This window comes from Lepisma saccharinum, chromosome 2 (assembly GCF_977018435.1).
Source record: "Lepisma saccharinum chromosome 2, izLepSacc3.1, whole genome shotgun sequence".
Lineage (NCBI taxonomy): Eukaryota > Metazoa > Arthropoda > Insecta > Zygentoma > Lepismatidae > Lepisma > Lepisma saccharinum.
In genome coordinates, this window is record NC_139230.1 from 3,640,389 (window position 1) to 3,661,303 (window position 20,915).

The 20,915-nt window shown below is 38.8% G+C and overlaps 1 protein-coding gene across 1 annotated transcript in view; it reads left to right on the forward strand.

Annotated features, from left to right (window-relative positions):
* The first annotated feature begins 11,620 nt into the window (after positions 1-11,620).
* LOC145983871 (uncharacterized) overlaps positions 11,621-20,915 on the forward strand; it is a 78,262-nt gene continuing 68,967 nt past the window's right edge. Inside the window, exon 1 of the mRNA XM_083116938.1 lies at positions 11,621-11,777. Within this exon, the coding sequence (XP_082973064.1) occupies positions 11,666-11,777 (112 nt within the window). The 5' untranslated portion in view covers positions 11,621-11,665. The remainder of the gene's footprint in view (positions 11,778-20,915) is intronic.

Consider the following 20,915-nt stretch of genomic DNA (forward strand, 5'->3'; position numbering starts at 1 on the left):
GACAGTTATCCCCAAGATCCAGGCAGGCAACAGACAATATTATGGACATATAGAATTATTCAAGTCCAAGAGCCTCTCCAAGAACACAAAATTAAGACTATATAGGACACTCATCAGACCGGTGATAGCTTATGGTACAGAATCCTGGAAACTTGCATCCAAAGCCGAAAGTAAGGTAATGTGCTTTGAAAGAAAAATCTTACGAAAGACTTTTGGCCCATTAAGAATGAAGATGGATCCTATAGAATTAGGAATAACATGGAGCTAGAAGAGTTGATCCACATGAACACGTGGGGAGATACATCAAATCACAACGTTTAAGATGGGCAGGACATCTGATGAGAATGGAGGAGGACAGGCTATCACACTTGGTATTAAACCAGAAACTATGGGGAACAAGGTCGAAAGGAAGACCGAGGGGAAGATGGATCAATGCGGTTGAGAATGATTTGAAAAGGATGAATGTACTTAATTGGAAGAATGTAGCTCAAGATAGAACGAGGTGGAGGAACATTGTTTGGGATGCCAGAGCCCACCAAGGGCTGTAGTGCAACAGAAGAAGAAGAACATTGCATGCCTCATAATGAAGGCATCCTCCATACACATGTCTTCCCTTCATTTAAAAACCCAACGAACCTACAAATGGTCAAAATGATTTCTGAATGAGATAAGGAGACATGGTCGATTTTCTTTGTTAATGTCTTCAGAGGCAGCCATCTATGATGTATAATGTCACACAGGCCATGCACCACAATAGAAGGCATCAACAAAGTATCACAGGCAGTAATTTTTTTGCCCCTATATATGCCGGAATGTCAAGTAAAGTGTAAAATATTGCTTAGAATCCTTGCAGAAAAGGGTATGAAATTCTTTCACTAGATATATCTCCATAATAGTGCAAGATATAAAAAAATCTGTAAGAATATTTTTTTCCGTTTTCAATTCTGAACAAAATATGTCTGTATGCAAAATTGTCAAAAAACAATTTTAAAGGAGTTATGATCGATATCATTTGTTGGTGCATGGTGAAGCGGTGGCCATCTTGAATTTATGGGTCCCTAGAAATCTTAGGTCCGGTATGCCAGATGTCTACCCAAGATTTTTTCCTTTCTGTAGGCATGCTTAACAGGATCAAAAGAGAAAACTTGTCTACATCAAGAAATTTCTGCGGGTCTTATGGCCAGGAGCTAACAATATAAAATGTTACTTAGAATCCTTGTAGAAAAGTGTACGGAATTCTTTCGCTGGATATATCTCCATAACAGTACAAGATATGGAAAAAAACTGCAACAATATTTTTTGTTCCGTTTTCAATTCTGAACAAAATATGTATCTATGCAAAATTGTCAAAAACCAATATTAAAGGAGTTATGATCACTTTCTTTTGTTAGTGCGTGAAGTGGCAGCCATCTTGAATTTATGGGCCCCTAGAAAACTTGGACCCGGTATGCCAGATGTCTACCCAAGATTTTTTCCCCTTTCTTTAGGCATGCCCTAATAGGATCAAAAGAGAGAACTCGTCCACCTCAAAATTTCTGCAGGTCTTATGGCCAGGGACTGGACTATATTGAATGTCCCTATTCGTAGCCCATGTAATTTCCCATTTCCAGTCCGGCTTGCTTCTTTCTTAACTCGATTTTTTTGTTTTCAGCTGTCGGCTAATCGGACCTGTCACAGTCTACACCTGAGCGGTGGGGCTGCCACCTAGGGTTCTCAGACCCTTGTTTTCTGTCAAAGTTCCACTCCCTTAGCCTTTCTGGATCCCAACAGGCCACAAGGCAGTGGGGGCAAACCCTTTTATGGCAGTGTTTATTTGCCATGAGACAAAGCTGTTGATGGGTATCTGTGGTATTTGCCGAGTATGTCCATGCCACTGGACACCCTCCGCACTTCCCCTTATTCGAAGCTCCCCATCATATCTGAGGGAGGTTTCACTATCCGCCACCTGTGACCCTTCCAGTAACTGAGGCTAGCACAGGATGAGGTTCGAACAAACGAGTATATTATTATGGCACTTTATTACTTGAGTATTATATGCATACTCTTTCTGTTGTAGTGATTCTGATTCCACAGTGTAATTTCTATCTCCAAACTGATATATATTCTCTCCCGTGAGTGAAGAAATAGGTTGGTATCACTTTCTGTTGTTTCAGAGCTTTTCAAAGTTATCTTGTTTGGATGCTTTGTAGTTGGGGATATAATTTGCGAGGAAGTGTGTGTGTTACTGGTGTTTGTGCTGTAAATTAAATCGAAACTAATATAAATTTAAGAACGGTTGATTCGGCAAAGTGTGGGTGTTTTACTCTTTATTTGAGATGACTGCACCTACAGTTTAAAGTGGGATCCGAACTACGGTGCAATGTGCCTCAACTGGGTATCGAACCGGGCACCCATTGACTACAAGGCAACGACATTACCACTTTGCCATCGGGGAGGACTCAGGGGTGTATTATTTAGAGATTTAAATTGGGGGGAGGGGGGCAGGTACGAGACACATCCAGGAGTTAGGAATTTATTGTGGTGAGTAAATGGTCCATGCATGTGCTTCTGTGCTTGAATGGACATTTTAAAGTTTGTCCTCTGCGTCAGAGGCGCTTACTTAAAATACAATTGGGGAGGGCAGGGGCAAGATTCGAATCAACAATATATTATATATGTAAATGTATATAATTGCTGTCCTTCTACGTGAATTTCGTGGGAGGTGTGGCAGAAAGTGCCTCCCCCCTCAAAGGTGGCACCTATTTTCTGTGTTCGTGTTACAAAGTGACTCTAAATGCGGTTATTAGAGCGCCCACAAATTCTCAATTACAATCACGGACTGTAAAATAAACAAAAGAGTGCCAACGTTTTGTCATCATTTGCTCACATTAAAAACAATGCACAAATAAGGGTAATCAATAAATAGGAAATTCCATACCTCCTTAGCCGTATATGGAACATTAATTTGTAAGGCGTTTATGAATAACGTCACAGGGAAATTTGAAAGTACATATGATGATTGCGAAGACTTTGAGTAAGATCTATTAATGTAGTATTGTATTGTAATGTATTGACATGTCCTATATTATTTGTACACACCGGTAGTCCTTGAATGCAAATGGAGTGATTTTACAATACCGGACACTTACCCAATTTCTTTCATATTTCGCATAATTTAGACCTCGTAATCACGAATATGCAGTTAAAATTTGGCGCTCACGTGTAGAACTTGCAAAATAAGTGGGTCTGTGATCGCAACCGACACCCTCGATTTCTCAAGGAAACCAATGTTTATCGCAAGATTTTGTGTTTCGAATACTTAAAGAACGAACTTCCTGATATTACTACGAACCCTAAATTTTAACTATGTTAGCCTAACCTAACCTAACCGTGCGTGGTTCGTGGGGCTATCCGTGAATGGTTTGTGGGGCTGCCCGTGGATCGTTCGAGGGGTGTAAGGCTAATTGCGACCACGGACGTATTGCAATTAAACAGAAATCAACACGAGCCGACGTTACTTGCGGAGTGGTTATCGCAGCGAACTATGATGGGTTCCCGGGTTTGAATCCTGGCCTGGTCATGGTTGTTCTTTGCGAGTATCCATCAATTTCATCAGATCGTCAGTCATCCTCATCTTCGCGATTTGCCTGAAGTGGCAGATAAGCAAGTAAAATAAACCAAATCAATCAATCCCATCACTGGTGATCGTGGTGCTGAAAATTTGGCAATGTTTTTAAAAAGATGTCCTTAAAAAAATTAATTGTCGAATAAAATGTGCGGATTTTTTATTGGCGCAGTGGAAAATGTCGTCTCTGGCCAAATTTCGTTTTATAAGTCTACGTAAAAACTCTCAGCGACAAAGTTGTAAAGATAATAATGAAATTATTTTTTGTCTTCACTCAAAGGTTCCCAGAGGCATTACTTCCTGTAAATGCAGTTTGTTTTCAAGTCGATCAGCGCGCGAAGTACTCAGGTGTTATGAGTTCGTACGTGCCCAACAGTTCAGTGCCGTTTTAACACTTGCTGGTCTGGTGAAGTGATGTGTGTCGACATTTCGGTGATTTTCACAAGTTGTTCATTAAGTGATTAATAGCTTCCTAATCTGTAAGTCTTCAGTCATCACAATGGATCGCAGGAAAAAGGGTGAGAGAATTAGAAGTGGGGAGAGAAAAATGGTGTAATTACTGTAGGCACGTCGTAGGGGTTGAAAAAAATATGTGGAAAGAGGATCAAGTGAAGGATGACATTGAACCTCTAATCATTAGGTTATAGAGCAGTTCTTCCAGCAGTGACGAGACAAGTTCTGATGACGGCAGCAGTGAACAGTCCGAAGACTCACCGATGGAATGTGTTGAACAACTGTCCGATTAAGGTAACACTTATTATATAACATTTGCGTTAAAACTGTATTACTGTATTAACACATTAGATAAATGAATGTTACTTTATGAAATATATTAATTATGCTTGCATTTCATAAGAGTCTCCCCATACTTTGTTAACTCCGGTTCATAATAACAACAATAATAATAATCATGGAAAATTAACAACTATAACAAATGTAACAACAACTGTAACAATATACAATACATACAACATGTTCATGGATGTCCGCAGGTTTTTTCCAGGGGGGGCAAGGAAGGTATTTTTTTCCAGGCGGGGGCAAACAAGGCACATTTCCCACAAAAATAGTGTAGTTCCCTAAAAAAAACATTGCTTAAATTTTAATTTATGGTGTTCATGCAATAATTAACACATATTATTGTGGCTAAAATGAAATTATATGTGTGAAATACATCATTTTTGGTTGACTTTCATTTTCCAGAGGGGGGCACGGCCCCCCTTGCCCCCCCTTCCGGACGCCCATGAACATGTTTATTGTGAAAGGATGCAAGCGCGGTAATCCCGGCTGGCGATAAGAGCTAGCGCACCTTAAATGGCAACACCGCGCGGTTTCTCCATAAGATTGATTGATTGATTGATTGATTTAGTTTATTTTACTTCGCGTTTTGTGCCTCTTGGCTAATTAGCGAAGATGGGGATGAGTGATGAAATGATGAAAGTGATGAATGGACATTCACAAACAACCAAGCCCGACCGGGATTCGAACCCGGGACCCTTAGCGTCGCAGCGCGATGTGCTAACCACTCGGCCACAGGGTCGGGCAGGTTTCTCCATAAGAGCCATTGTGCCTTCACGATGTGAAAACGACAATAGATCGTAAAACCCAAACGCGCGAGTCCAAACACGTATACCCTAAAATTTGGGGTCTCAGGTTCACAAAGAATCACGTTATATGCCGTGTCCCAAGGTGCAAGACCTTACTTGAAGCGAGCATCCTCCGAGTATGATCTTGTTTCCTTTTTCTGTACCGCGTTTGTTAGAACCTGTCCCGTTTCCCGCGCTAGCGATCACTCGACAGTGTCGGTGCCAATGATAAACGAGGAAAAAATCGTCTGCTGGGCAGCGAGGAGCGAATGGAAGCCAGAAGAGATGCGCTTACGTAAACGATGTTGCCACGTTGCGGTCTAATCCGAATCGGCAGCAGATGTCACCTAGAGCACCGTTCCATCCGGGGACTCAGCCAACCTCCGTTGTCCGAATTCGCGGCAGACGTGGAGACGGAGGGGAGAGCAGAGAGGCGCGACAGATGCACGCTTGAACTCGCTGTGACCCTGCGCTTGGCAGCCATATTCTAACTTTCACTTTGTACAGAAAACATTTACTGATTAGACGATGTAAAACTCAGTGATACTTTAACATTTTATCCATAATACTGAATGTAGAAAAATTGTAAATGATGAAATAGCGTGTTACATTTTTAATATGAGTAGTAAATAGGTGGAAATCATTGTCATGTTTGTTTGGCGTCTGCCTTCTGCTTCCGTGCGATGCGCCTGCGCCCCAGAGCGCGGTGGGTGAAGCTCGGGCTGACACCTGGCGGGAAAAGTGACAACCGTACTACATGGGGACGTGTAGATTCGGACGACTTCAACGGCACGGGAGAGAACGGGACGGAGCGCTTGCCTATCCGGACACGACCTAACTCCCAGGTGTCTTTTGTTTGTGTCTTGAAGAAGCTTGTTTTGTAAGCGTGGTGCTGATTAGTGTGGTGTGCTGATTTGTGTATTCTTGCGTTTTAAAATATCCAGGATGGAATTTATTCTGGTGATATTTGCTTGTGTCGTTTTTGTGTTTAGTGTCATTTTAGCTGGAACAATCAGGAAGGTGTAACCACTGCAGTCGGACGCTAGAGAATTGGTTACACGTGTTTATGCTTTCATGAAGGAGGAATTCGAGGCGTGCCGAAACAATAAGAGCTTTCTGTCGGTAAGTCTTGTTGTGGATAGGACAGCCAAAGCATCGGGTCTTAGCACAAAAACTGTCCGACGAATTCTGAGAGAGAAGGAAGCGGCTGATGGTAGAAATTCTCCACTCAAGACGCCTGGAAAGAAGAGAAAATATGCAAAGAAAAGGAAATGTGATGTGGGTGATTTTGATTGTGATTGCATACGACGCACAATATACAATATGTACAAAACTGATTGTATTCCCAGTGATATTTACAAACAAGTGAGGAGAGAAATAAATTTTGAATGTGCTTTGTGGTCATTTAGAAATGTTCTTCGAAATATGGGTTTTGTATATAAAAAAAATGAAGGCGGCAAAACTTTCTTAATGGAAAGAATCGACATTGTGGTTCGAAGAAATCATTTTCTACGGACAATGAGACGTTTGCGAGCAGCCGGTCGACACATTGTTTACAGGGACGAAACGTAGGTGAATTCCGGCCATACCAAATCAAAGATATGGCTCGAGGGTGAAAAACAACTCCCTGTAAACATGCCTTTAGGGAAAGGTCAAAGGGTCATCGTCGTTCACGCAGGGTCTTCGTTAGGCTTCGTCACAAATGCCTTACTCGTGTTTAGGTCCAGATCCACCAAAGATTACCACGAGGAAATGGACAGCGACAGGTATAAAAAGTGGTTCACGGATCAGCTAGAGTGCATCACACATATCTTTGCCGTTGCGCACATACCAATTTTCGTTTCGTCTTCCTCTTTCTTAACATCACGTGTTCTACGCTGCTCGCCAACCTTCGCCATTGTTGCCATATTGTCATTCCATTCCTGGACACACTCGCGCAAACATCATTGAAAACAATTGAATAGCGCTCCAGCTCGCGGTTCACGCCGTTCGGCAGGGACGGTAATGTAGCAATATAGCATGACGAAGTGGTTGCTTCTTTTATGCAGTGCATGTTCATTGGCTAGCTAGTAACTAGAGTCGAAGAGCTATATGAAAGCGGCTGACCTTGAACAAGCCTCGATGCGCAGTAGCAAAAGGAGGAAGTACAGACTGCCGTGGAAAACGCGCGATGTCGTTCTTTTGTTTTTCGAGCGGCAAGAATCGGTTTGGTTTTCGTTGTGACTGTTCGTGTTTCTTCAGTGTGATCACAAAAATTTGTCAATATACGTGTACAAGATGGCTACAGAAACCCCTAAGCGTCGTGTTCTACACAAAGAAGCGCGAGATATGGTGTACAAAGTGTATCAGTTCTTCCAAAGTGAATCTTGCAGTGCAGACAGTGCCTTGTGTTCGTCAGGGAGCAGTGTTGCCAAATGTCAGGGGCGTACAGCGGCTGCATGTGGGATAGGTCTGCGTACAGTTCAGACGATTGCGAAGGAAGCCAGGTCGTCGATTGGTGATACAACAGGGTCGGTTTCTTTTCGCTTTCCTGGCAAACGTCGTAATCGACGAAAGAATGTTACGCACTTGGACGATTTTGATAAAGGGGTATTGCGTAATATTATATTTGATATGTACGCAAATGGCGAATTTCCTACTGCAGTGAAACTTAGGGCTAAATTGAAGGAAGCTATCGGGTTTGCAGGCAGTACGTGGTCAGTGTTAAAAATTTTGAAAAACGTGGGGTTCAGATATAGGAAAGGCAACGACGGGAGGAAATGTTTAATGGAGAGGGGTGATGTTGTAGCTGCGAGAGTGATCTTCCTCAGAACCATGCACGAAATCAGGAAAGCTGGTACTGCAAATATATACTATTTAGATGAAACCTGGGTCAACCAGAATCACACGAAGACGAGCTCATGGAGAATGAGTGATGGTTCTGGTGGGTTAAAGGTGCCATTAGGAAAAGGTGCTCGTCTTATAGTGTGTCATGCTGGTTCAGCTGCTACAGGCTTTGTGCCCTAAAGTAAATTGGTTTTCCGCTCCAAAACAAACAGTACTGACTATCATTCAGAAATGACGTCTGCCGTGTTTCGAAAGTGGTTTTGCGAGCAGTTCTTGCCGTTTCTCGCTCCCGAATCCGTGATTGTAATGGACAACGCAAGTGGATAAAACGCCTTGTTCGAACACAAGGAAGGCGGATATTATGGCATGGCTCTGTAACAAGAACATTCCCCACACAAGCACGCAAACCCGAACAGAATTGTTGCAGTTGGTGAAACATCATACACCAATTCACAAAAGTTACGAAATCGATATAATAGCAAGAGAATATGGTCACAGAGTTGTTCGTCTCCCACCTTATCATTGTCAGTACAACCCGATTGAAAGAATTTGGGCCCAGGTGAAGGGGTACGTAGCTGAAAAGAACAAGACTTTCAAAATTGCCGATGTACAGAAACTGACTCACGAAGCAATAGACAGAATAGGTGTTTCCGAGTGGGCAGATTGTGTGGCTCACGCAAACGTCTCATTGTCCGTACTTCAGACACAATCACTCACGTTGACACTCTTTATGTATTGGGCGGCTGCCACAATTCTCTCTCAACTCTTCTTGGGAGTTCACTGGTGTACTGTAGACTAACTCTTTCATGTGTATATTGATTGTTCAGGACTGTATCCATACCATTACACGCCAGTGCATGCTATTGAGGAGGGAGATCCTGCCAGAAGGATGGATACCGACACTGAAGACCCCCATCATCATCATACATAAAGAGTGTCAACGTGAGTGATTGTGTCTGAAGTACGCCGCAGGCTGCGTGCTTGCATAAGTAACCGGGTTTGTAGTTTTTGTAACAGTTAATTCTGACAACCGGAATCACGAGAATGGTAAAACTCATTTTCGTTAATTTATTTCTCACAATTGACAACTTCTTTTCACTTAACAAAGAGGTTTTCAACGTGCCTTCTCCGCTTTTTATTCAGATTTTCCCCCCAACCCCTGTGCCAGATGACAACATTTGTATCTTTTTGGAGAGCTTATGAAACGAGGATGTTTTTTCCGTAATTTTTACGCTAAGTATATTACCATTTTTTTGAGTAATCCTCTTCGATTTAAACGATAATTTCCAAATTTCTTCATGACGTGTGATCTAATAACTGTTTATTTCTGTGGGTATGGGAATTTTTGGCATGATTTTTTTTTCCAGTAGTCACTCATTCGTCAGCTGTTAGCAACGGGTCGATTAAGTGCCCAGGGTGTGGTAGTTTTTTCACAATTAGTAGTTTTTTGGTAGCAAGTCGGAACATGTCACGAAAATCTACAAACTGCAATAACTCGGAACCCATTGATTTCCGACCCCCGGTGCATAGGGTCAAATTTGTTGCAAATGTGCTCTAGTATTACCCCTTTCCAGGAATAGGTCGAATTACCAATCACCCTATATATATATATATTAGTCACATATTTGTTTTAATTAGTATTCTGCTCGTTCCGCCACCTGAACGCAGCAGCTAGGGCTCAATGGGCAGTGCAGTTACACCGGAAGAAGGCTCGGAAATGGCAGGCTTCAGAAGTTAACTCATCCAAATTAAATTAAACAGGTATGTGCTCTCTCTAAATTTAAATCATAGTTCACAAATAATTTGATTAAAAGTTTTAAAAGTATCTGTTTTATTTAATAACGTATTAATTGGTGCATTCTTCTCCAGCATAGCTATAGGCTGTGACCACACTACAGGGGGGGGGGGGGGCAGAACAATTTCTCTCTCTCTCTTATCTGCCCCCAGTATAACAACAAAAATAAAAAAAATGAATGAATGCGCTTTTAGCCAAAATATGCATTTTTGTGTCGTATGTAACGGAATAATAAACATGATTGCCCCGGGAAAATATGATTTACCCCTCCATCTTTTCTATTGTGCCGTCACTAGCTACAACATATTTTTATTTATATTGTTCCCACATATTTATTTTAATTTTAGTATTGTGAATCATATTCCACTGTGTTGCCTCACGTAGCCACCCCCCTCCCTCACACACACACATGTACGATTTCAGTTGTACGTTTTAGACTTACCTTGTCAAATGTCCACTTATATCTTTGTATTCTTGAGCCGTTTAAAAAGAATCATTTCGCCCCTTCTTCTGGACGATGTTTTCCCACTGGAAGTCCCTTTGCAGATCGAGATCCGGGGCTACAGCCTTCCAAGCCACCGTCCCCTCCAAATACTGTCCTGGCCTCATAAAAGAAAAATAGGTATATGTATTTATACGAAATATTAATTTGACTTGGCAGTTTCTTTTTCGAACAGGAATAAGTTTTAAATTTTAATAGCTTATAAATTTACACTAGCAATTTTGAGTAAAGGTTTTGCGTAACCCTAAAAGTACATTTATAGACTGCAAGGTCAACTCTCGATATTTCAGATATATTAATAATTTTCATCACAACGTCTAGTAATAATTATTTGTTACTTCAATAACCTCCTCGCAAATGTTTCTCGGATATTAAAACATAGATGCCATAAGATTGTCATTTACTGTTTATTTCCTTGTAATGCTGACCTCCGTGGCGAAGTGGTTAGCACAACGCTTTACGATGCCAAGGGCCCCCAGGTTCGAATCCCCGCCCGGGCATGGGTCTACTTTCCTTTCATCAATTTCATCATATCATCACGCATCCTCATCTTTGCGATTAGCCATATCTGACAGATAAGCGAAATAATATACACTAAGTCTATTAACCAATTATTTTTTTTAAACTCTTTAATTCTTCTTTAGCATTACACGTTTTTGTTAAAATTATATTATGATTTGTAAAATGACGAAATTCTAAAGGAGAACACGCAAGTTTCTTTGTAGCGCATCGGTCAGAAAGTTTCAGGAATATGGATTTTCAAAATACATTTTTTCACATGTACTTTGCCCCCTTTTAAAAGTAGCGCGTCTTCAATTATGTTACTGATCATTAAAAGGATGCCTTAATACCATCTTGGAGAATGACAATTAAAATTCTCCCCTCCTAAAAGTAATAACATACTTTTGCTCTCTGAATCTCCCATATAAATGCTAGGGGCCGTCTGCTTCAGTCGAGCTCACAGCCTCTCCGGTGACGTCACGCGTTCGTGCAAGATCGGCAATCTTCGGATGGCTTTATCTAATCTCTATGTACCTTGCTTAAATCTGATTTCTTCTACTTACGTATAAGAGTGGAACAGCGTGGGAAAAATATGAATTCACGTTCAGTATATTATTATTACTTAATAAACGTTTGAACTAAATTTTTAATAAGAAATTCAAGACGTCTCGACCAATAGCATTAAGTAAGAGCTTGTTTAGTGACGTATCGCTCGTTGCTATGGTAACGTCTCCAGAAGTTGCCCGTCAAAAGCCAGCTAAAATCGAATTTCTTCTAAGTTTCTGCATATAATAATTGCTATGGATTTATATAATTTATTTAGAAACATCCGTGCGGGTAAGCGATATAAGACAATGGAAAAGAGTGAATTTAGGCGGGATCTAGCAAGACAAAAAGCAAAATGTAGGCGAAACAAAGAGAGAAAGTCCTCGATGAATAGCAGCAGAAAACTTTCAGAACACGAAGGTACAGTATGACTCATTATTAGCATTTAGAATTATTGTGTTGTTAATTCAAATTTTTAAAGGAGGAGACAGTGTGAAATAAAAGTACACTTCATGTCTTTGCGAAAATAAGGACATAAATGTTCTTGAAAAATAAGATTCTGCGTCTACATTCCTATTCATATGCACGCCATATTCTGGTGGTTTGAAATATCCCTGTTGTGGTTTGCGCGCAGTTAATGTTACTTTTAAAATAAAAATCGCTTTAATAGTAACGGTACTAATCTGATATTCCCCGGACAGATTTCTTCATTTTTACAGAAGAAACTACTTACGGTAATAAGTTCCTGTAGCATTGTCTAACATCTGGAAGGTGTTTTGTGTGATGTGGGAATGTCATAGCGGAAATTCATGTTCTTTGTTGAAAATTAATTCTCTGACCCACGAACCATTGACGTGTGGTTAGGTTAGGCAAACATAGTTAAAATTTTGTGTCGTGGTAGTATCAGGATCTAGAAATTGCAAAATAATTGCGAACCATTGGCACGTGGTTAGGTTAGTTTCGGTTAGGTTAGGCAAACATAGTTAAAATTATGTGAAATATTGCAATTACTTTGATCAAAAAAACGTGAATACACCTTAAAGAATGTTTCGCGAAGCAGATAGGTAAGTACAAATGTCAAAAATTGACAAAACGAAGAAGTTATAGGTGTCCGGGGAATATCAGATTTTTACCATATCGGGACATGGTTAGAAAAAATTGGTATCCTGACCACTATTCAATGAAAAATGTATGAAGGGATAATCGGCCCAATTTCCATTTGTTTTGTGATTGCATCATGCTATGTATGCATTTTTTACATGGTTCAATTTCAATTTATGTCTCTTAACTCATAATTAAGAGTTTTAGCGATTACTTACTGTGTGTTTCCTTGACACTGGTTTTTCACTTCCATATATACTTCTATATAACTGTACTTGCCAACAGCCAACAACTATCATCTTAGTTATGAACTGCCTCTCCTACCTTGGTCATATGTGTGAGGTGTGAAGGGGTTTCCGGTATTGATTCACAGAATCTGTTTCTTCACCATGTAGTGTTCAGATGTATTCTTTCTTCTTGCCACCAAAATGTTTGAAGATTTTGTTTTGTAGTTAGGTTAGGTGGTAAGACTGCAGAATATGGGCGACTTAGGAGGAACGCGATTCATAATTTTTTGGTAATGTTTTGTAGTTAGTAATCTGGAAAAGTAAGGGTAACTGTTCCAATTGTTTTATGATTTCTCCTAGCACAAAGACTAATTATTGTAGAATTTTGGAAATCATTGTCACACAAAATTTGAACCTTCCTTAAAGTAATGAGCACTGTTTGGACTCGAAAAAAGTTATTTAGCCTATGTTGAAAAAAAGAATTTGAAAATTACTTTACGCACTTCTCATGGACAAAATATTCTCCATGGACAAGCGACAGTAAATATCGTTGAAGCATGGGAATGAATGTAGAAGTAAATCAGAACCTTAGTATAATGCATTTAGGGACTTTAATTTAATGCTAAGGGAACCAAACCTAACCACGAAAGCATATATTGAACAAATTCTTAAGTAATCGCTAAAACTCCGCAGTATGTGTTAACAGACATGCATCGAAATCGAATCATGTAAAAATTGCATTCGTAGCATGATGAGATCGCAATAAAACAAATGGAACTTGGGCCAAAGTAAGTTTAAAAAAACGAGAAATACGTATCCAGGTTGGTTGCTCTTGTTAGGAAAAAGTTACATGGTGGCACACTTTCCTGCACAAATCTAGTGAAAGCAAAAAAAATGCCTATGTTGTTAGGTAGCTAGGTTTCGTTCTCTTAGCCTGAATAATATTTTGTCATTGTATTTATGTTAATGAAACCTAACCTAACCTTGTAGGCATTCCTTGTCGTAATAATGAAAGAAACTGTGCGTAAACAATATGGACGCGAACGAATAGAGATATGCATTGCTTTTAGTAGCAGGAAAAACATTTTTCAATGCTATTGGAACCCAACCTAACAGGCCTAACCTAACCTTGTAAGCATTCCTCGTCTGACATAATGAAAGAAACTGTGTGTGTGTGGGTGGAACACGGAACGACAAATCAACTCTAATTCCGTGAAACGAAGGGTCTCGCTTATCGCACAACACCTGAGCAACCTTGTGTTTTGACATCACGGGAAAAGCCATTTTTATTGTAGGCTAGCTTGGTTTAGTTCTCTTAGCCCAAAGAATATTTTTTCATTGTATTTATGCTAATGGAACCTAACCTAACCTTGTAGGCATTCCTCGTCTGATGTCGGAACACAAGGTAGCAAAACTTTTGTGCGGAGAGGAAGACTCCGAAACAAATGACAGCAACTGTGCGTAAACAATATGGACTTGAACGAATGGAGAAATGCATTGCTTTTAGTAGCAGGAAAACATTTTTTATGCGCAATATTATAATAGTGATCTGAAAAGTAATGCCGGAAAATAGAAGTAAAAGGTACGTAATTTCAGGGGATATAAATTTTGTTTGTCTGTTTAGAGGAAAAAAGCAGCACATGTTCTGCAGTGAGACCAGTTAGGTAGTTCAGCTTTAGTTCCCTTAGCATTTTAATAATTACCCTAAATGCTTTTGTTCTTAGGTTGGGCAGGTCAGGTTTAGTTCTCTTAATATTAAAATAGGCCCAAGTTCGTTTTATTTTATTGTGATTTCATCATTCTACATTCACAATGTTAGATTTCAATTTACATCTGTTAAAGCATACTGTAGAGTTTTAACGATAACTTACTGCATGTTTCCTTTCACTTCCATATACTCCCGTATAATTCTATACTTGCCAATTGCCATTCATTTGCTATTGTCTTGGTTACAAACTGCTCCTGTCTTCTTCACATGTGTGAGATACGAAGAGGTTTCTGGTATCGGTTCACGCATTCTAGCCATGTGGGTTTCCCTTATCGTACAACACTACGGAAACTTTGTGTTCAGACATCAGATGAGATTGCCTACGTAAAAATGCTGCTTTTGTGGTTAGGTTTGTAATGACGGCCATGTTAGGCAAATTTCAGTCATATATTTGAATTTATTTTATTTGTATACTTTCAAGTTAATAACTTGGATTAAATTATTTATATTAAATTGTTTTCATAATTCAGGTACTATATATTTATGTTTTATCTTACGTTATTATATTATTTGCATATTTTTGCAACATCTAATTCAGATTTTATAGGCTAATAATTATTCTTCCTAGTTTATGCAACATTTTCATTATTTGTCAAATCCAAGATGGCTAAGATTATTTCTATCTTGCACGCAAATGTTAGTTAAGCACAAATTAAATACATTTCTATCTAATACCAATATTTCTCAACAATACACAAGATAGAAGTAATTTAGTCTTAGTTATAAATCCGTAAGCTAAATCTTTATTTAATCATTTTATGTGCAAGGGCAAATATTAATTATTTTATAAAATCAGTTTCGTTATTTGTTTTCCTACTTTAATATTGTAATATTATAGCAAAGTATTTCTCCCTCGCTTTCAATAAAATAGCATTATCCTATTGTCTGTTTATTTTAGGAATTGTGAATGACGCTTCGTGTAATTGGCGATGTCAAAAGTTCCATGTTGTCATTCTTAATTGTTGCCAGCGTATGACATTTGAAAAAAAAAATTGAAGGTCAAAATAAATACATCCTCTCACAACAATGCCGTTACTTTGTCTCAAACACAAGCTTTATGCTTCCAAGAGCGATTTCTGTCACTAGATTTGCCTACACACTCAATATAGACAAGCCTCTAGCATGAAAGTGTGCGAATGTTGAGCGTTACCATATGGTCATGCTATGCGTTTAAGGGTTAATAGCTACCGTTTTGGAATCCAAACATTACTCATTCCCAGGCACGGAGTGTCCATGTAAGCCGGGCTTACACTTTATTAGTTCTAGTAAAATGTATGTAATTATATGGCAAAATTCGTAAAAACTTCAAAGTTCAACTCGGCCCAATACCAGTCTTTGAGATCCTGTTTGTTAGATTGCAACACTTCAGCACCAGGAGGCACATGGGAATTCCCGCCTTCTGCTTGCGGAAAGTTGTAAGCCGTCTGAATGTTGCCTTACAAATTTTTGACCGCCAAGGAACAGTGCCTACCGTATCTGGATGGAGAAGAGCAAGGAATATAGGGAGAAGAGCGGGCCAAACCCTAGGTTTGTAAACCTACGGCCACAGGCTTACAGCAGCATGGCAAACCTCATGTTTAGAAAAGTGTTGTTCATGGACGTCCGCAGTATTTCTTTCCAGCAGGGAGGATTAAGCAAAGTATTTTTTTTTTCAGGGGTTGGTGTAAACTAGGTATATTTCCCTTCTCAAAATATACGAATTCAAATTGAAGTTAACATTTTTCTGCAACGCCCTTACAATAATTAACAATTTGATGTGACTGAAATGAAATTGTATGTGTGAAAATGGTTGACATTCATTTTTCAGGAAGTGTTTCCTTGCCTTTCCCCTTCTGGACATCCATGGTGTCGTTTAAACTCCGAAATTATGCTACATACTACTAAATTGTTCTGTGATTTTCATATTATTAATCTTAATTTATAACAAAAACATAAATATAAATTCGAATGGTTCAACCAATGGCATGGGTTTGACGTTATACGTGAAAAGTTTGAGAAAATTCAACCACAACGAAAAGTGGCCCTCTTGTTTTATTTATATCCCCAACTTACAAACGACTTTTTAAACTTGTGCGAGATTTAGCACCATTATGCTTGGGTTGGCTTCACTGAATACGCGCCAGCGAGACACAGGTCCTGCAAGAGGAGGAGGGGCTCCAGCGTTGTCGGGTATGAATGGTTGACTGCAAAGGAAATTTGAGCCGGTGGTGCTTCAAGGAGGTTTTTTCCAGGAACAGGGAATTCTGAAGCAAAAATCCAACAGGAAGGGGAAAAAGGATAAACCTAAAAATGAGCGGGATACGGGAAAACTAGATACACATTGATGTGCTAAATTCTTGTTTCTGTTTTTAGCTTGTAGGAGAGCATAAACATCAGAAATATTATGATCTCTGTTTTCCGTTTATGTATGAACTCAGCTGGTAATAATTGAGCTCAAAAGTGCAAAAATAAATAAATAAATGTTAATGAAAGCTGAGGATTGAACCAATTTTACAAATCTCATGTTAATGTAAACCAAGTATTATTAATTACGTCGTCCGTGATTCAAACACTCTTCGAACAGTGTTTGAAAAGCTGTTTATGATCTTTTAGTTGCTAGATTTTACTTTTACAGTTTCCCAAGAAAGCACTTACATGTCCTTTGATAGAAATTTCTGGATATGTCCCTACAATTAGTGAGCATTTTTTTTTACTAAATATAGGGAATTTTAAGGCAAGAGAGGGAATTTATTTATATCTGAAAGGGATATTCCCCTCACAGTCCAAAAGATCACTGCTTTGAGCAGTGACCAATTTTGGATCTGGTTTATTTTTGTTTCCCCGTTCTTGTTGTCGAGGTATTGCTTTTGCGAATTCCATCTATTGAAAGCGGACTGTTGACCCTGTGCTGTGCTGTGGTGTGATAGTGAAGTGCATTATGGAATAAAATGAGTGTGATTGTGCGGTGGGGTGGAGAACTTGTTGAAGACGCCTTAATCCAGCCCAGCAAGGATTTTGCTGCCAAGAAGAAACTTGTGGATGTAGGTAGGCCCACCCCTTCCTTCTCTAGCAGGCATAGTAACAGAAACGAAAAATAAAGTGCGCCGATTTTGTGATTCAGGGCACGAAGCTGATACTTGGTTATGCGGTTGTAAAAAGTATTCAGCACTTTTCTCTGTCCTTCTGTTTTCGTTACTTTATTATTATTATTATTATTATTATTCATTTTATCTAATTTTGCATATTTTTTATCATTACGTTACTCATTGTGATAGGAATAAGACTGACTTAATTATCAGTTGAAATGTACGAGATACACAGCCTAGCAAAGAAAACACCAATCCCAGGGATTTATCCAGAATTTTTAATTTGGTGAAAAATTCCAGGGAAGTGCTCTGAAAAAAATGGGGGGGGGGGGAGGTCGATGTGTGTGGATAAATCACTAACCATGTCAGCCTAAAAATAAGCACAATGGGAAATAACCTTCATCATGATAGGCTTACACTGTTGGAAAGGTCACGCTCCACCACTGCTCATTCCCTTAAGGAAGGTTCAAATTTCATGTGACAATCACTGCCAACATCCGATAATTTGTCTTTCTCTTAGGAAATTTGGAAAAATCGAAATCATTACCTAATATCCCTACATGCTATTGTAGTTAGGACCTAATAGTCCCACATGCCTTTGTACCTAGGTTAGGCTTAGTTCATTTAGCATTTTGATAAAAATTCTAGGTTTTTTTCTTGGTTACGTGGGTCAGTTTTATTTCTCTTAGCATTAAAATAATATTCCTACATGCTTTCTACTACTAACTGGAGGCACTTAGTGGTTCGGATCCCAATTTAAACTGTAGGTCCAGTCCCGATTAGTCTTAATGTGCACAAAGTGGACTTAAAACACCAACTCAATCAATACTTTCTACTACTGATTGTGCTACTGCTGATCTCATACATGAAACCCCTTCAAGCCCTCTGTGAACATTCAGAAAGAGGGGAATAGTGGTAGTAGTCTGTAGAATGTGTCATGGGTGAAACTGGGAGTTTTTTGCCCATAAATTGGAATTTTTCAAAATGAAAAGTCAGTTAATTAGTTTCACAAAGGTTCCAATTTACTTCTATGTTAATTACAGTACTCTATGATATTTACTGTTGCTTCTTTCAATGGAGAATGCCTTGTTCAATACAAGCATGCAAGGTAAATTTTAAATATTTTTTTTTCAAACATAAATATTTTTTTTTTCAAAATGCAAACAATGCTCATTACATTAAGGAAGGTTCAAATGATTGCCAAACATCTATGATAATTAGTCTTTCCACTAGAAAATAAAACAATTGGATCTCTTACTGGATAATCTCTCACACAACCATCTTGCAGGGATGGAAAACCTAGAAATCCTTGAAAAGTCAGGGAATTTACTTTTTTGTGGGAAAGTTATGTTAATATCAGGAAAATTTGCTGCGTTTCTGGCAAAATCAACATTTTTGTAGTAGTGCACTAAGTGCAGAAATGAGTAATTTTTTCCATGTCAAATCAACCAAGAAAATATAAATTTTGGAATTTGATGTCATGGATTTGACTAATTTTTGGTATACACGTTTCTTATCATCTGAAATTTTTATTTTTTATTTTTCATGTTGCCGGTTTTTGAGTTATTGAATTTTTAAAAATTGACAAAATTGCCCAAAAACTGCTCACCGCTGAAACTTGAAATACAATTTGCAAGAGACCTGTTTCAACTACAGTGCTGGGCATCATCTAATTTTAAAGCTTATGAAGATGGCTTTCATTTGATATACAACATGCTTGGTTTTTTGCAAAAAACAAATTTTAAAGTTTTTTAATAAACTTATTTTATAATTTCCAAAAAAAAAGAAATTAGCCTTACTGTGCATAAAGTGGACTTAAGACACCAACTCAAACATACCTAACCACATTATAAATACAGAAGCATACATACCAAGAAACTACTTAGTGATACAGAAAGTCTTTCTTTGATAAAATGTATGATACTTGTGTCATCTCATCTTGCTTCAGCTGGTATATTCTACCTGTGGCTGTTACAGGGTCCATTTTGCAAAGGACTGGGTGTCTTGCGATTTTAAGAACATCTGGTCGCCTTGGATAACTAAATGACTGTGCTGGATCACAAGGATGCAAGAAAGACACCTGCACTTCATGTCCTACATCATCTTTCGAAAGTACACATCCCACCCACCAATTGGCTTCATACGCACATGTTACAAAACCTGTGATATGTTCAAAGGGTACATTTTCAACATCTGCATTAACTTTTAACACAATGTACCAAAGTTTCTTCAGATGCAGAAAACACTTTAGTCTCCAATTTTTCTGTGCTTACTGGTATGAATGCATGAAACATTGTGAGTCCCTGTTACAGCTACAGCTTCACCAAATTGTGTCTGTAAAAGTCTCTCTTCTTCCAAATATTCGTCATTTGTCACATTAAAGAAAGTTATTGATGGAATGTTCTCCTTTCCCCACTCAAATAGCTGGAGTGGTGTCATGATTTGGTTTGAAAGAGGCTGCCAGCCTCTTTACTGTCCCTCCAACAACATCACACACTCCCTTACAATGCTGCAATGCCATCAAAATCTCTGTGATGGTTGCACAAATTTGCAAAGTTTTTGCAGTTCTTGCATTGCGCTGCTGAACCATCAGAGAAGTAATATACTTTCTGCAAGTTTGACAGACAATCAATTTTCAAGAAATCTAAAAGCTATCTTTGAAAAACATGGACGAGAACTGTGTTGTGAATCAAGCAGTCTGAAATGAAGGCATAACACTTATGTTTTAGAATATCTTCATTGTCCTTAAAATATACTACAAATGGATGAACTGTTGCCATTGAGTTGTTCCAGTGGAACCCTTGTACTTCATCCTGCAAAAAAATGAGTAATTCTCAGCAAAATCACATGTCACCACAGCTTTATCATGCACTAGAGAACTTTTCTTTTCAGATAAATATGATGATTGCTGTTTGGCTATAAAATCGTCTCTCTTGAGGTTGATCAACTGATTTGAAAAATCTTGAACAAATTCCTCTGTGAATTTAGTAATTGTCTCAAAAGAACAGTAATCCACTGATATCCACTGCTTGTAGGTTATATTTTCAATCATCTCTTCCTCAAGGCTTGTTAGCAAGGCTTCCTTGAAATCAATTATGCTGGGACAGGAATCACACTGACCTAGAAAACACTTCTGTTGTGGAACCCTACACATTATTCTTCTTACTCGCTGGAGACTCACCAAGAGAGATCAAAGAGGCAATCAAGTAGCTGAACTCTGTATCAACATCCATATATTCTGAATCTTGTTTACTGCAACTAGGACCAGCATTATCATCTGGCCCTGAAGGATTTTCTTTTTCTGGAACGATAACCTACCTTACCTTCCCCAACTGCAGTCTACAGGAAGTGCAAATTTTCATGTTTTCTTCAATTCCGTAATTTAAAGAAATCATCC